At 26.5% G+C, this 18,140-nt stretch overlaps 1 protein-coding gene across 1 annotated transcript; it reads left to right on the top strand.

The window, feature by feature from the left end:
* The first annotated feature begins 4,500 nt into the window (after window positions 1–4,500).
* LOC122856465 (TBC1 domain family member 7-like) lies at window positions 4,501–8,841 on the top strand. The gene is made up of 6 exons (XM_044158136.1): window positions 4,501–4,516; window positions 5,112–5,290; window positions 6,657–6,757; window positions 6,823–7,107; window positions 7,184–7,232; window positions 8,833–8,841. Exons 1-6 carry the CDS (start codon window positions 4,501–4,503, stop codon window positions 8,839–8,841), a joined length of 639 nt encoding a protein of 212 aa, XP_044014071.1.
* Window positions 8,842–18,140: the final 9,299 nt, after the last annotated feature.

Here is an 18,140-nt window from a genome sequence, read left to right as displayed (position 1 = left end):
CATTTCTATCACCTAGGGCTTGCTTTATATATATATATCATCAATGATTTTTCATGGACCCCGGAGAAAAGTTAAACGGCCCCGGGCCTCTCACCTAATAGAATACGTAATTTAAATTTTTTTATATTTATTATATTTTTTTTTTTTTTCATTATAATAAACACAATTATATGATGTTGCCCTCAAATATAATAAATTTATTAACTACACGGATAAAATATATATAAAAATTCATTTTTCATATTTTTTTTTTGAAAGAAAAAAACATAACTTATCATTTACGGGATTAAACGGCTACCGCTTTGATACAAAAGATTATACGATAAATATTTTTAAATTCATTGAAAATAATCTAAAATATGAATTTTTTAATTTTATCATTATATATGATGATTTTTTTTTTCTTTTAAATTATTATTATATTATGCAATGTGATGAAATTTAAATATTTATCTTTTTTTTTTTTGTATATTATTTTTTATACGAACTAATCAATCTTATTAATGCAAATTTTTTAATATATTTAAAAAAAAAAATGAAAAAGCTATTTTTATGAATTATATTTTGGTTGTTAAAATTGACGGTAAATCTTTGGCCTGTATGTATAATAATTTAATAAGAAATTTTGTATTTTAGATGCTTTAGAAATCAGCAATTTTTCTAATTTTATTTTTTGTATTATTTACTGTTTTTTTTCTGCACGAAAAATATAAATTAATTGTATCAAAAAAAGGAAAAAAAGACGAGTAAAAAATATATATTTTCATGTATATATAAAACTATTATATATGATAATAAAAAAAAATAAAAAAGATAGATTTTGAAAGACTTCTTTATTCTTCTCAATTAACCTTCATAAATAATCGTTTTTAAAAATGAGGTATATATTTATAACAAACCACATCAGACTCCCTGTGATTTAAAATAATTTTGTTAAATAATACTCAATTCTTTTTCTGTTAAAAATTCATAATCAATATTTTTTTTTATACCCAATAAATATTAAAAAGAAGAAAAAAAAAAATCAACAAATTTTTTTTAAATGTTCAAAGATAGAATATATATTTATAATGTTATAGGCAATTTGAAATGCGTGCAGGACACAAAAGATCAGTGTGGTCATATAAATATATTTGTGTTTTAAATCAAGAAAAAAAAAATATATGTATAATGTGTCTGGAAATAAGAAAAGTAAGGCAAAAGAAGCGCACAACGTTAAGGCAGCTGTTGGCCAAATTAAGTGATCATCTCTCCATCATCAGTAGTTGCCGCCTTCGAAAAGAGTCTAAACTTTTTAAAAGATATATACATTAAAAAAAAATAATATATACATGTCCTTGGGTAGATTACACTCGAGGCGTCGCCAGCTTCCAAGCCCCGTGAAATTAGCATTTGAAGATCGTAAAGAAAAGGCACTTTTGCTTGGAGTGCGTGTAAAATACCGCGTGAATTTGATGCAAAAATTGTTCATATAATAGTTTAAGATGAACAAAACAGTAGGGAACAATAGAATAAAAGACACTCAAGTGTGATATATATCACACGCATAGTATTTTGTCAAAATTAGTATTATATTAACATACTTGTTTATAGAATTCGGTAAAAAAAAATAAATTGTATAAATGTAATATTATTTCTATTATATACCTGGAGGAATATTAAATTATTTTTTCATTTTTCTAGACAAAATACTAACTCAAGGTGCAAAAAAATATAAGAAAGAAAAATGTAAATAATTTACTACATTGTAATACATTGTAGTAAATTATAGAAGTAAATGAAATCAGCTCACAATAGTATTTTTTTAAAAGGATTTTTTGACTTTTAAATTTCTCCCATGTTTACCCATCATTTCTCCAAAAAATTAACTCAAAAATTTTTCATAAAAATAGCCTTCTTTATAAATCGAAAAAATATTCTAAAAAAAAGATCCTCATATTTCAGCAAAATAAAATTTATAAATTAATAAGAAATAAAAATTTCACCCTTGATTTCACCTGTCGATAAATCAAGCTGAATTGAAGATAATGAAAAAAAAAAATAAAAAAAGTAAGAAAGGTAAATTTGAGTCAATTCATATGAGTCACGAGAAAGGTTTTCTTTTACCGAAGCAAGATGACCCCCACGGGGAAAATGATCAATTCTTTTGCCGCAGGAGGGCAAAAGTTTGTGTAAAAAAAGCTCATCACTTTGTCCAGCAAATAGAGACGCCATCTTTTTTTTTTTTTTTCGACCCTTTTTATTTTTTTTTTCAACATCAATGATCCATCCCTCGAACAATGATGTTCATTCACCCCCACTGTCACCTTTTTTTTTCGTTTCTTATCCTCTTGTCAAGAAGGTTTAACTTACCCCAATTTTATTCTCTCTATGTATACTCTATATCAAATAAATATTCCAAGGTTTATATATACATTTTTGTTTTACGTTAACTTCTCCCTTATTTTAGACGCAACCACAGACGAATTTGTCAAGCAATTCCAAAAGGATCGGACCCGCAAAATTATGGGGTAGACCAAATCAAATTACCATCGTCAATCCGCCCACTTCAACACAATAGGATTTTTCTTTTCATTTTTTTTTTTTTTTTTTTTTATCTTTGGATATATTTCATATGAATTTAATGCACGTGTATACAAATTTATAAGTCAGACAAATTGCTTTTGAGATTTGATAAAAAAAAATCAGTAAAATTTATAGAGAATTGAGAAAATTTTTTTCATATATAAATTACAAGTCAAATGAAGCCCAAAGGGCAAATGATATAACTACTTTGAGGCTTGAGCTTTGAATTTAAAAATAAAATAATAAAAAAAAAAAAAAATTACCGAATGGTTTGGGAAATCATATCTACAATTAGCTGGACCTAGTTGATTCAAAAAAAAATAATAAATACAGTGATAAAAAGAAAAGCTCTCGTTGTGTTTAAAATAGAAAAAATTGTTCGAAAAATTAGCCATAATGAGAATAAAAATAATAATAATCGTTTTACAATATTTTAGCCAATAAAAGATATATAAAATTTATATTTAAAAAAAAATAAAAATACAAAATTATAAATATCTAGTAATTTTTAATAAATTTCAAAATAAAATCGAACGGTAAATTTTCGTTGAACGACTTGATATTTAGCAAAAAGAAAGAATTGATAAAAAATTGCAAAAATCTCAATAGTATTTAAAAAAAAAAAAAATTAAATTGTTATTAATTTATGAGGAAGCCAATCAGTTAAAGAATAATATTAAAAATTAAAAAAAATAAAAAGAAATGTAGATTGACATGAGGTTCAAGTAATGGCGGCTGCATAAAATAGGGCATGGATAATTTTTTAACATTTATCACGAGTTATTAAACAAGCCAACAAAAGAATAAGAAGAAGACGGTATTTCTTGGGCGCGTAAAAAAGGCGGGTAGATAGAATCGCCTAACTAGTATACTCCACAACGATAATAGATTGCCTCAAAGATTAAACATCATGGCCTTATTTTTTATTTATTTATTTTTTACCATTTATATTTATTATTCTTTCTCTTTTTTATGTACAATTTATATTACTACTAAAAAACTTGCTCGTATTAATTTATTCTCAGCTGATTTTATATCAAAAATTAAAAAAAGAAAAATTAATTTTAAAAAATAATATTATTTGTTTTTCATTGAAAAAAAAAAAAATGTCTATTTGCAAGTTGAAATTCACCATTTTCCAGACACCAAAAACATCAATTAAAATTTGCTTGTGCGCGCGAACCAGGTCTAGCAGTTGATGGTGTCGTTTCTCTATCGTTTCGTGCTATCGTCCAGTATTTTTAATTGGATTAAACCGAGACAGAGATATAAAAAAAAAAACTCTACCCTCAATCATCCATCCAAAGAGTAAAAAAAAAAGAGACATCAGAAATAAAAAAATATTAAAAATAAATTAACAAGGAATGAGAAAAAAAAAAAGAAAAAAAAATATATTAATCTTTGATGTCATTTGGAAAGGTTGAAGATAAATAAAAAATTGAATTAAATATAAATTATATAGTATTTTCTTACTGACGATATGAAAATCATTGATGTGTAAAATATTATAGTTTTTTTAATTTATAATTTAACTAAGTTGTGTGTAGAAATATTAGTGATTTGATATAAATCAGTATATAATCAAAACAGACACGTCAGAATTAATATTTATAAAATTAACGTGATCGTTTGATAAATCTATGACTGGCTTATAATTACCATAATTATTATAATGTCAATTTTGAATTATAATTTTTTTATATATAAAAAAACAAGTTTTTATAAATTCAATATATATTATGTAGATTTTTCAACTTTTCAAGTCGAGAAATTAAAAATTTCAGTTACGTAAAATGAATTTAACAGTGTTATAATTTTTCATGCAGGTAGTTTATAAAGTACTTGAGATTTCTATACTGATAAACAGTCGATATTAAATTATTCCAAAAAACATAAAATCAACAAGCCGTTTAAAAAATTATCAAGATGAGCTAAATGATTGCTAAAATACGTAAAAATGTATTGAAGACAATCACGACATTGCAAATAATATTATTATAAATTGTTTGTAGCAACAAAGACCTAGTAATAGTTAAAATCAATGTACAATTAATAAATTGAGATCCTACCTTTTTAGCGGATGTTCATCATCCCACGAAGATGTTCCACTTGTCTCTAGATAATCCATGATCATTTCAGCAACAGCAAGTTCAATGTTCAAACACAAACAGTATTTTTTAACATCTGTAATTGAAAAAAATCAAATCATATTGATTGATATTTAGTTTATAAAATAGTTAATTTTGTTTTATTATATTTATATGATTTTGAAAACAAAAGTTTTGTTATTTATAAAAATTAATTAATTATTTGCAAATTTATTTAAAATTGTATTTAATTATTATTTATCATTTGAAGTATATTTATCAGTAGGTAAACAAAAAAAAAAAATCTTGAATCCATTGATGATCATGTACCTCATCTTGGTCATGTTGAATCCTGTGAATCACTTACCATTAGTGGCAACAGCTTCTTGATCAAACTGGTCATGAATCAGCACCACATTTTTAAATTTTATATTGCGATTTAATTTCGAAATGTAAAAGCAAAATTAAAATATTTTTGTCTTAGATTTACTGTACCAGTAACACATCGTAATTTTGTATGGAAATTATTACTAGGTATAACACCAATATATACTGAAAGTGATAAATTTATTGCTAAACAAAGAAAAATGGAATTTCATGATTTACGTGGTGCATTAAATAAAACAAAAATAGTCAATGAAACAACAAAACAAATCCCTCTGCAACTCAGAAGAGAAAAAGACACAATAAAATATACAGGCTCACTCAAAATATCAACACACACTCAAGTAAACCTTGGTAACCTTCCATCAACCAGAAATAGTCACAATAATCAAAACAAAAATTTACCCAAGCCATACCTAGCACGACTGAAAAATTATCTCGATGACCATGCTGAAACCGAGCTAAATAATATAAGTGTTACACCAAAAAGTACTCCAATCATTCCACCATGGACCACTGACTTTATTAACATTGACCTATCAATTTATAACAACACAAATGGAAAAAAAATCACCAACTCAACAATCTACCAACAACTATTCAATGAATTAAAACACAAATACAAAAATGACACACATATATACACAGATGGATCCAAACTAGACAACAAAAGTGCATGTTCAATCATCTACAACAACGGTACACACACCTATCAACTACCTCCAGCATATACGATTTTCTCGTGTGAAGCTTTTGCTATACTCGAAAGTCTAAAACTATTTAGCAACTCTTTGGACTCATCAGCTGCCATCTTCACTGACTCCTTGTCTACTCTTGTAGCACTTGGTAATCTAAACACTAAACACCACATCATCCAACACATACAAAATAAAATCAACAATATACAAAAAAAAAACAAAAAAATTACTTTGATCTGGATACCATCACACCAAGGTATTGATGGAAATGAAAAAGCTGATGTAGAAGCTAAAAACGCAATTATAAGTGGAACAAACAAGACAACAGCTCCAGTGTCACCTATAGAACTAAATGATCTTATAAAAAAAAATATAAAATTAAAGTGGAACCATCAGTGGCAAAGTACCAACACCAAACTTAAACTGGTAAGAAAGGACATATGGGAAAAACACCCCTACATGTCATCACGTCAAAACCAAACGAGAATTACTCGACTTCGCATTGGTCACACCAGAATAACACATGGTTATTTAATGGAAAATATCATTTCACCACCAACATGCCAAAAATGTCAAGTAGGTCAAACGGTGACCCATATACTCACTGAGTGTATTGACACGGCACCTACGAGAAGAAGACTAAATCTACCAAACAATGTTAGAGACTGCCTATCACCCCCAAATTACAAAAAAATCATAGCCCTTCTTAAACAGACAAAAATCTTCAAAAAAAAAAAAAAAAAAAAAAAAAAAATTAAATTAAAAAAAATAAAATAAACAAAAGAACAAATAACAGATAATAATAATATAATGTAAAACTATATGTATATAAAAATGTATATATTGTAAATAATTGTCGTCGCTAATAACCCTGGATGTTGATGCGACGTTAAATAAAAACATTAAAAAAAAAAAAAAAAAAGAAACAACAAAACCACATCAGGTATATTTAACAATGTGGTTATTACGTACAAGAAGAGCTAAAATTGAAATGACAACACAATTAGAAACACCATTATTTAGGTAAATATATTAATTAGTAAATGTTGATTAATATTAAAAGTATATTTATTTTATTTTTTATACAGATCAATGAATAGAATGGCTGAAAGTTTATGGCACATAATGGAAGGTGATCAAAATTATGATAATATGGTTGATATGTATTGGATACTTCGTGGTTTTTTAGATCATATTGAAAATTTTCATAATGATATTAGAAAACTATTTGAATGTACATTTACATTATTAGATAAAGAAGATACAGATTTATATAAACATTTGCTAAAATTAGATGCATTAAATAATATACCATTTGATGATTGGTTTTGTTCTTGTTTTGCTGGTACAATTAGCAATACATCAATACCAAAGTAATTTAAAGCTATTTTTATTAATTAATAATTAATAAATAATCATGTGTTAATTGGTTTATTTATTTATGAATAGAATTTGGGACAAAATTGCTGTTGGAGCTTATAAAATTTTAATATATGTTGCTGTTAATTATTTAATTATTTAATTAATAATTGTAAATTAAAATGCCAAAATAGTAGCTAAATTAAAATTATTCAAATGGCACATGAGATACTCCTAGCATGTACCCTCTGCGATTGTCAATTGATTTTTTGAAAGTAAAAAAAATAAAAAATACTCTGTATTGTATACACACTAGACTGTTTCAAAAAAAAAAAAAAATTTTTTTTTTTCTCTCCCACCCCCTAAAATCTTAGTACTCAACAAGACAAACAATCTACTATTTTCAATTTTTTTTTTTTTTTTTTTTTAATGTCGCTCATCGACTTTGAATATTTTCCATTTAAAATACATGTAAGCAGAGTGTTTATTTTATACTTTCGTTCATAACTTCATCAATTTTCAAGCTAGAGACTTGGAAATACGACCGTTCGAAAGCTTGAAAAAAAAGCTTCAAAACACATATTGAAAAAAAAATTTTCAATCAACTGTTTCGCGGCTAGAAAACTTTGTAAACATTTATTTCTAAAAAAACGATAATTTATTTATTCGAAGACCTCTGGGCATTCATTAAAAAATAAAAATTCGGCATATAAGATATAGTGTCTAAAGCTTTTTAATAAAGCTTTCTAAATAATCATCTTGAATTCAAATATATTGATTATTTTGAGAGTTATGATTTTCTGAAACACTTAAAAAAAAACAGTGTTATTTGTGCAATTCTTTTATAAACGAATAAATGCTGTTTTCATCTAAGTGTTTCAGAAAATCATAACTCTCAAAATAATCAATATATTTGAATTCAAGATGATTATTTAGAAAGCTTTATTAAGAAGCTTTAGACACTATATGTTATATGCCGAATTTTTATTTTTTAATGAATGCCCAGAGGTCTTCGAATAAATAAATTATCGTTTTTTTAGAAATAAATATTTACAAAGTTTTCTAGCCGCAAAACAGTTGATTGAAAATTTTTTTCTCAATGTGTTTTAAAGCTTTTTTTTCAAGCTTTCGAACGGTCGTATTCCCAAGTCTCTAGCTTAAAAATTGATGAAGTTATGAACGAAAGTATAAAATGAACACTCTGCTTACATGTATTTTAAATGGAAAATATTCAAAGTCGATGAGCGACATTAAAAAAAAAAAAAAAAAATTGAAAATAGTAGATTGTTTGTCTTGTTGAATACTAAGATTTTAGGGGGTGGCAGAGAAAAAAAAAAATTTTTTTTTTTTTTTGAAACGGTCTAATACACACACACATTAGATGATAAAAAAAAAAAAAAATTAGGGCAAATGTTAAATTAAAATTGCAATCTTTCGAAAGAAAAAGACTAGTGTAACAGAGGAGAATGAATTTTTGTTTTAGTTTTATCTGTAAATTAATTTATTTTCGTTCAAAAAAATTCGAAAAACAAAAAAAAAAGAATAATTTACATTGTTAACAATTTAATAAAAGTTTAAAAGAATATCTAATTGTATGAAAAATAAAATTAATAGTATAAAAAAAGCATGAAGACAAAATTAGTTAAAAAAAAATATTTCTTTTTTGGGTTTTTAAATATTAAAATCCTTGTCATTCATTCTTATGCTTAATGTTAATTTATTTTATTATAATTTATTAGATTTTCTAATCTAATGATACGTGAATATTTCTGAAGAATAAAATCATAAAACAATATACACACAGAGAAGGATATGTTAACAGTCAACATATCCTGTTTAATGTTAACATATGCCATGTTAAAATGGGTGGTGGCTGATAAGTTTACATCAAAGATATATATATTAACATTAAACATACGTATCTTAATAGTTAATATGCGTATGTTAACTATTAAGATATCTGTAATTGACACAATTTGAAGGTTAGGCTGATAGTTGAAGACATTAATGTAAATTTACGTATGTAAATATGAAAATTGAATGTAAAATTAAGAATGAATTTACAAAAAAACTAAATTTAAATAAATTTATGACAACACGAGTACATATTATATTATATTACAATTAGAATAGTATCACAATATAATGTCAAAAAAAAAAGATTACAAGAAGTAGACTGGCGCATCAAAATATTTGGCCGCGTAAAGATACGTATGTTAACTATAAACATACGTATGTTAACAGTTAAGATATCTATGTTTATTGTTAATATATATATCTTAACATTAAACTTTTGTATGTTTAATGTAAACATATTGGTATGTTAACTGTTAACTTATCCTTCTCTGAGTGTACAAAATAATGACTAAAAATTAAAATAAAAAATCAAATAAAACTTGAAATGATAAATATATCTTTATTAAAAAGAAAATCACATTATTAAAATAATATAAATGTTTATTTTTAATTCTTATATATGATAAATGAAATAAATACGTAATTTTTTAATAAATTTTTCTGTGTATTTATGGATAATTGAATAATTTCTTGTTGAGTTAATAAACGTCCACGTAAATCATGAATAAATCTTGGTCTTGATGCCAATGCTCGTCTGTGCAAAACACGTATTGAAAAAAAATTAAATCACGAGAAGGATTTAGACTTGTATTTTCTGAATTTGATGGAAATACAATATCCCTGGTGAAAATATTTCTCCGCGATTTCTCCTAAATTTCTCCGCGATTACTCCGAATTTCTCCCAAATTGACCCATGCGGAGAAATGAGTGGAGAAAGGTATCAAAATTTTTTCCGAATTTTCTCCGAATCGACTTGGGTGGAGAAACGTTCGGAAATATTTTTCCACGATGAGAATACGCGGAGAAACATGTGAAAAAAAAAATTTACCGCGGAGAAATTTTTTACGAATTTTCTCCGAATCGATTTGGGCGGAGAAACGTTCGGAAATATTTTTCCACGATGAGAATACGCGGAGAAACATGTGAAAAAAAAAATTTACCGCAGAGAAATTTTTTACGAATTTTCTCCGAATCGATTTGGGCGGAGAAACGTTCGGAAATATTTTTCCGCGATAAGAGTACGCGGAGAAACGTGTGAAAAAAAAAAAATTATCACAGAGAAATTCTTTTGAAATCAACGACGAGGAGAAATTTTTCCACTTATTTTCCCACATTCATCAATTTGATGAAACGATCACGGGAGTTTTGTAGACCAAGTACCTCAGGTATATCAACTTTTTTGAAAAAAAGTGTCTTCGAATTTTCATTTTTTCAAAAAAAATAAACATCATTATGCTTTGCGTTATGTAACAATTAATAATTAGTCATTCTTTTTTTAAATAATTGAAAATTGAAAAAGTTGGAAAAAAATTGAACAAATGGTGGAGAAAGTTGGAGAAAGGGTGGGAAATTCTTCCGAAATCAACGACGAGGAGAAAATTTTTCCACTCATTTCTCCGCGTGGGTCAATTTGGGAGAAATTCGGAGTAATCGCGGAGAAATTCGGAGTAACCGCGGAGAAATTCGGAGTAATCACGGAGAAATTCGGAAAAATTCGAAGAAATATTTTCACCAGGGATGTTTTTGATAAGTTAATTTAAAAGAAAAATTACCAACACAATATTTTAATTGATCAATTAATAATTTTAATTTTTTTTTGATGGTACATAACACCTAGCATGAGAGGCCAAGATTAATACACGTTTAATATATGGTCTTGAAAAATTATTTAAACAACATTATTTAATTTCATAAAAAGTTAATTTATTTTCTGTCTAATTAATTATATTATTTAAATTTTTATTCAATTTTAACAAAAAATGATATATGATATATGAAAATTAGAAAATAACGAGTAATATTTTTTTACACTGTTATACGTTAATAAATTTAATTGTCAACTCTATGAATAACAAATAACAATATAAACACTATAAAAAAAAAAAATTAACATGAAATTTATAAAACAAATGAATTAGAAACTTTTTTAAATTAATATTTAACTTAATATTGAAAATTATAATTATTCATATATAATTTTTAATTTATTTTCATTTATTTCAGGTGGTTGAAAATTTGGAAAAGAATCTATATAAATATGTACAACTGGACAACCAGTACGAAATTCTGTCAATATAAAAACAGTTGCAACCTTTCGGTCATACGTAAAAAAAAACTACATGCAATCTTCAATAAATTAGAAGATTACATGCAGTCTTTTTTTACGCTTAATTTAAGTATTTTTTTTTTTTTTTTTTGTTATTTTTGATTATGGATTATTTATATTATCAACTTTATTATAATTAGGTCGATAAGATGAATAATTTTTAACAAAACTTGTTGGTTTTATACCATAATCAGCAAGAGCTAAATTCATAATGCTTTTGCTAGAATTTATATCTCTATGTAAGACAGTTTTACAATTTTTACAATATACATACCTGTCTGGTGATATACTAACAAAACATTTTTCTCCACATTTATAACATAATTTTGTAGTATTATATTCATTGACAAATGCAATATCAATATCTGGACATTTAGCAAGTTCTCGAGTTATACGACGTAATGGTGCTTGGACATGCCCTTTGATACCTGATGGCATTTCAACTCTTCCAATAAAGACCAGTACTTTTCCATTGTTTTTTGGTAAATTTACTTTTTCTTTTTTACTTTTTTTATTTTTTTGGGCCAATTTAAAATTTTAATGGGCCAATTCCGGAGTGATACGGAGTTTTCCGGAATTTTACGGAGTATTCCCGGAATTTTACGGAGTGTTTCCGGACTTTTACGGAGTTTTTCGGAATTTTACGGAGTGTTTCCGGACTTTTACGGAGTATTTCCGGAATTTTACGGAGTTTTTCCGGAATTTTACGGAGTTTTTCCGGAGTTTTACGGAGAAATTATTTCCACCAGGGCGGTGACATTTATTACATGATTTTCATGTAAACCATTTGGTACGATAGTATTTGAAGTGTCTAGCCATTGTGAGCAATCTCTTTCATCAATTACATTTATTTTCGTTATTAAACCATCATCGTTATAACGTAATTTTTTTATTTGACATTTTTGTATATCTGGAAAAAAAATATTATTATTATTTATTTATTCGTTTATTTATATATTAATGAATCAAATAATAAATTTATTTACTTACGTATTAAAATTCTTTTGAAAGTTTCTTCTTTTACAAAAAAATCATCTTTGAGAATTTTGATTTCTGCTGTATCATCAAATATAATCTCTGGTGATTTTTTTTTAAATCTTTGATTAAACAATGAGCGCTGATTTTCACTTTGAATTGGGCGATACACGATACCACCATCAATATCAATTACCTAAACGAAAAATATAATAATAATAACAACAACAACAACAACAACAATAATAATAATAATAATAATAATACTAACCATATTGGAGTGAAGTTTTTTTGACCATTTCCATGCATCATCTCCAAAAAAAGTTATAGAGAAAAGTCCATCCATGTTGTCATTGGATACCTGGATTGTTAGTGTAGCCATTGGACAATTTTTGTAATAGTGATAGTAATTTGGTTTAACACAATGGCTCATTCGTATGTAGCCACACAATTTATCAACTCTTTCTTTGTCAGCCAACTTATCAATGACTGACGTTGGTGTAAATTGAAATGACATTTTGGTAATTTGAAATTACCTGAAAGATAAAAAAAAACACATGTTATTAATGATAAATTTTTAAGAAAATGACGACTTTATGAAATAAATTTATTTAAAATAATTAAAAAATAAAAATTGAAGAAACCCTCTCCTCCCTCCTCCTATACTTGCTCTTATTGTATACCTAGTTACTACGTGATTGCTAATTATATTTTTTATCAAAATAATATTACAATTGACTTTATAAAAGCAGCGGATATGACTTCAATACTTTGATTGGGCAACGATGCCACTAAAATGATTTAATGATTGTTTATAATTTGATCAAATGATATTTTTTGTTCATCACGATAATTATTATTATTGATTATAAACTTGAAATAAATATAGTAATTCATGGAAATAAAAAATAAGAAAAGTACTTCACGTAATTAATAAAAAATTACAATTATGATAAAGAAAATAGTATTAATAATCATACATAATATATATACAACGACGCGCCGGAAGCTCAAGGTATATACTAATAGTATAAAAAAGCATGAGAACAAAATGGACAAAAAAAAATATTTCTTTTTTGGGTTTTAAATATTAAAATCCTTGTCATTATTACATATATAACGTATTTATTTATTTTATTATAATTTATTAGATTTTCTAATCTAATGATACGTGAATATTTCTGAAAAATAAAATCATAAAACAATATACAAAATAATGACTAAAATTTAAAATAAAAAATCAAACAAAACTTGAAATTATAAATATATCTTTATTAAAAAGAAAATCACATTAATAAAATAATATAAATGTTTATTTTTAATTCTTATATATGATAAATGAAAAAAATACGTAATTTTTTAATACATTTTTCGGTGTATTTATGGATAATTGAATAATTTCTTGTTGAGTTAATAAACGTCCACGTAAATCATGAACAAAACTTGGTCTTGATGCCAATGCTCGTCTGTGCAAAACACGTATTGAAAAAAAATTAAATCACGAGAAGGATTTAGACTTGTATTTTCTGAATTTAATGGAAATACAATATCCCTGGTGAAAATATTTCTCCGCGAATTCTCCTGAATTTCTCGGCGATTACTCCGAATTTCTCCGCATTTACTCCGAATTTGTCCGTGATTACTCCGAATTTCTCCCAAATTGACCCAATACTGCGACTTGAGTGGAAGAAGGTATCAAAATTTTTTACGAATTTTCTCCGAATCGATTTGGGCGGAGAAACGTTCGGAAATATTTTTCCACGATGAGAATACATGTGAAAAAAAAAATTTACCGCGGAGAAATTTTTTACGAATTTTCTCCGAATCGATTTGGGCGGAGAAACGTTCGGAAATATTTTTCCGCGATAAGAGTACGCGGAGAAACGTGTGAAAAAAAAAAAATTATCACAGAGAAATTCTTCCGAAATCAACGACGAGGAGAAATTTTCCACTTATCACATTTGATGAAACAATCACGGGAGTTTTGTAGACCAAGTACCTCAGGCATATCAACTTTTTTGAAAAAAGTGTCTTCGAATTTTCATTTTTTTCAAAAAAAATAAACATTATTATGCTTTGCGTTATGTAACAATTAATAATTAGTCATTCTTTTTTTAAATAATTGAAAATTGAAAAAGTTGGAAAAAAATTGAACAAATGGTGGAGAAAGTTGGAGAAAGGGTGGGAAATTCTTCCGAAATCAACGACGAGGAGAAAATTTTTCCACTCATTTCTCCGCGTGGGTCAATTTGGGAGAAATTCGGAGTAATCGCGGAGAAATTCGGAGTAACCGCGGAGAAATTCGGAGTAATCACGGAGAAATTCGGAAAAATTCGAAGAAATATTTTCACCAGGGATGTTTTAAAAAATTACCAACACAATATTTTAATTGATCAATTAATTATTTTAATTTTTTTTTGATGGTACATACCACCTAGCATGAGAGGCCAAGATTAATACACGTTTAATATATGGTCTTGAAAAATTATTTAAACAACATTATTTAATTTCATAAAAAGTTAATTTATTTTCTGTCTAATTAATTATATTATTTAAATTTTTATTCAATTTTAACAAAAAATGATATATGATATATGAAAATTAGAAAATAACGAGTAATATTTTTTTACACTGTTATACGTTAATAAATTTAATTGTCAACTCTATGAATAACAAATAACAATATAAACACTATAAAAAAAAAAAATTAACATGAAATTTATAAAACAAATGAATTAGAAACTTTTTTAAATTAATATTTAACTTAATATTGAAAATTATAATTATTCATATATAATTTTCAATTTATTTTCATTTTTTTTAGGTGGTTGAAAATTTGGAAAAGAATCTATATAAATATGTACAACTGGACAACCAGTACGAAATTCTGTCAATATAAAAACAGTTGCAACCTTTTGGTCATACTTAAAAAAAAACTACATGCAATCTTCAATAAATTAGAAGATTACATGCAGTCTTACCAATTAAGTATTTTTTTTTTTTTTTTTGTTATTTTTGATTATGGATTATTTATATTATCAACTTTATTATAATTAGGTCGATAAGATGAATAATTTTTAACAAAACTTGTTGGTTTTATACCATAATCAGCAAGAGCTAAATTCATAATGCTTTTGCTAGAATTTATATCTCTATGTAAGACAGTTTTACAATTTTTACAATATACATACCTGTCTGGTGATATACTAACAAAACATTTTTCTCCACATTTATAACATAATTTTGTAGTATTATATTCATTGACAAATGCAATATCAATATCTGGACATTTAGCAAGTTCTCGAGTTATACGACATAATGGTGCTTGGACATGTCCTTTGATACCTGATGGCATTTCAACTTTTCCAATAAAGACCAGTACTTTTCCATTGTTTTTTGGTAAATTTACTTTTTCTTTTTTACTTTTTTTATTTTTTTGGGCCAATTTAAAATTTTAATGGGCCAATTCCGGAGTGATACGGAGTTTTCCGGAATTTTACGGAGTGTTTCCGGACTTTTACGGAGTATTTCCGGAATTTTACGGAGTTTTTCTGGAATTTTACGGAGTTTTTCCGGAGTTTTACGGAGAAATTATTTCCACCAGGGCGGTGACATTAATTACATGATTTTCATGTAAACCATTTGGTACGATAGTATTTGAAGTGTCTAGCCATTGTGAGCAATCTCTTTCATCAATTACATTTATTTTCATTATTAAACCATCATCGTTATAACGTAATTTTTTTATTTGACATTTTTGTATATCTGGAAAAAAAATATTATTATTATTTATTTATTCGTTTATTTATATATTAATGAATCAAATAATAAATTTATTTACTTACGTATTAACATTCTTTTGAAAGTTTCTTCTTTTACAAAAAAATCATCTTTGAGAATTTTGATTTCTGCTGTATCATCAAATATAATATAAAGATTTTTTAATACAAAATTTTTTAATGTTAATGATTGTAATTTATCAAATTTCATTAATACATTTGATAAATTAATCCCGCCCTGTGAGAAGAGCGACCATTTTGAGAATATTTTAAATATATATACTTCAATATGTATGACTTTAATATTACTTGATAAAGTTGGCAAACATTTTTTTGCTATCGACGTATCTACTTCAATTATTTTAAAACTTTCCAATTTTTGCATCTTATTAAATCCATGTGTGAAATGTTCCATGAGACATAAAATAATTGTGCCAGCTGAATTATGGCAATCATGGTTCAATATAAAACCACAAACGTCAATAGATAAAAAATTTGCATTTTCATTTACAACAAATGGTGTATCTGCATCATTGTCATGCAGAAAAGAAATAATAATAAATGATGAAAAAACACCAATGAAATTACCACCATTGAATAAAAAGGTAGGATTGATTGGATCTGATCCTGGAGCAAGATGTCCAATGGCTGGTATTAAAGTTCAATCACTTGATGATATTGGTGATAAAGATAAAAAACAACGTTTTTGTGAAAAAAATTCAACCTTTCGATATCGAAGTGGTGAATTTGAAAGAGCAAAAAAAAGAGTTATCATTGCTGGTGATGTCGATAATATAGTTCAAAATTTAACAAAACTTGAATTTTCACATATTAATTTAAAAAATCCTTTAAATTATTATGAAAATGCAATATATAGATTGAAATGTTTTGAAATTAAATATCCAATTTATGAACTTGATAAATTGATAAAATTAAAATGGTCAAAACAAACTCAATCTATGAGACAAACTGATCGACAAATCAATAAATTATTATATAATGTAGGTGCAAAAAATCGTAAAAAAAAATTGATGATCCAGAATATATTAAACATCGAAAAGATATGTGTAAAAAAATTAACGATGCAAAAAAAAAAAACTGCTAAAGCTGTTGTTGATAAGATTTCAATTAATATTGGTGATGATTTTGATGCTAAACGTGCTGCTGGTGCTATTGAAAAATATAAAAAACAAGCTGTTAAAGAAAGATTGAAAAACAAAAATTATTCTGCTAAAGCTAGTGTTGCTGCTAGTAAAGTTGTTGAACTTGTTTCTACTATAAATGCTATTGGTACCCTGGTGAAAATATTTTTCCGAATTTCTCCGCGGTTACTCCGAATTTCTCCCAAATTGACCCACGCGGAGAAATGAGTGGAAAAATTTTCTCCTCGTCGTTGATTTCGGAAGAATTTCCCCGCGGTAAAATTATTTTTTTCACATGTTTCTCCGCGTGTGTTTTTTTTCGCGGAGAAATATTTCCGAATGTTCCCTTACCCAAGTTGATTCGGAGAAACGGAAGAAAAATTTCTCCTCTTCGTTGATTTTAGAAAAAATTTCTCAGCAGTAAAATTATTTTTTCACACGGTTGGAGAAATGGCGGACGAATCTCTCCACCTTTTCTCCAACTTTCTCCACCATTTGTTCAATTTTTTTCCAACTTTTTCAATTTTCAATTATTTAAAAAAAGAATGACTAATTGTTACATAACGCAAAGCATAATGATGTTTATTTTTTTTGAAAAAAATGAAAATTCGAAGACACTTTTTTTCAAAAAAGTTGATATACCTGAGGTACTTGGTCTACAAAACTCCCGTGATTGTTTCATCAAATTGATAAATGTGGGAAAATAAGTGGAAAAATTTCTCCTCGTCGTTGATTTCGGAAGAATTTCTCTGTGATAATTTTTTTTTTTTCACACGTTTCTCCGCGTACTCTTATCGCGGAAAAATATTTCCGAACGTTTCTCCGCCCAAATCGATTCGTAAAAAATTTCTCCGCGGTAAATTTTTTTTTTCACATATGTTTCTCCGCGTATTCTCATCGTGGAAAAATATTTCCGAACGTTTCTCCACCCAAGTCAAGAAATTCGGAGTAATCGCGGAGAAATTCAG

The sequence above is a fragment of the Aphidius gifuensis genome, linkage group LG5 (genome assembly GCF_014905175.1).
Source record: "Aphidius gifuensis isolate YNYX2018 linkage group LG5, ASM1490517v1, whole genome shotgun sequence".
Lineage (NCBI taxonomy): Eukaryota > Metazoa > Arthropoda > Insecta > Hymenoptera > Braconidae > Aphidius > Aphidius gifuensis.
The sequence above is the reverse complement of the archived record's forward strand: the minus strand, read 5'-3'. Positions and strand labels throughout refer to the sequence as shown.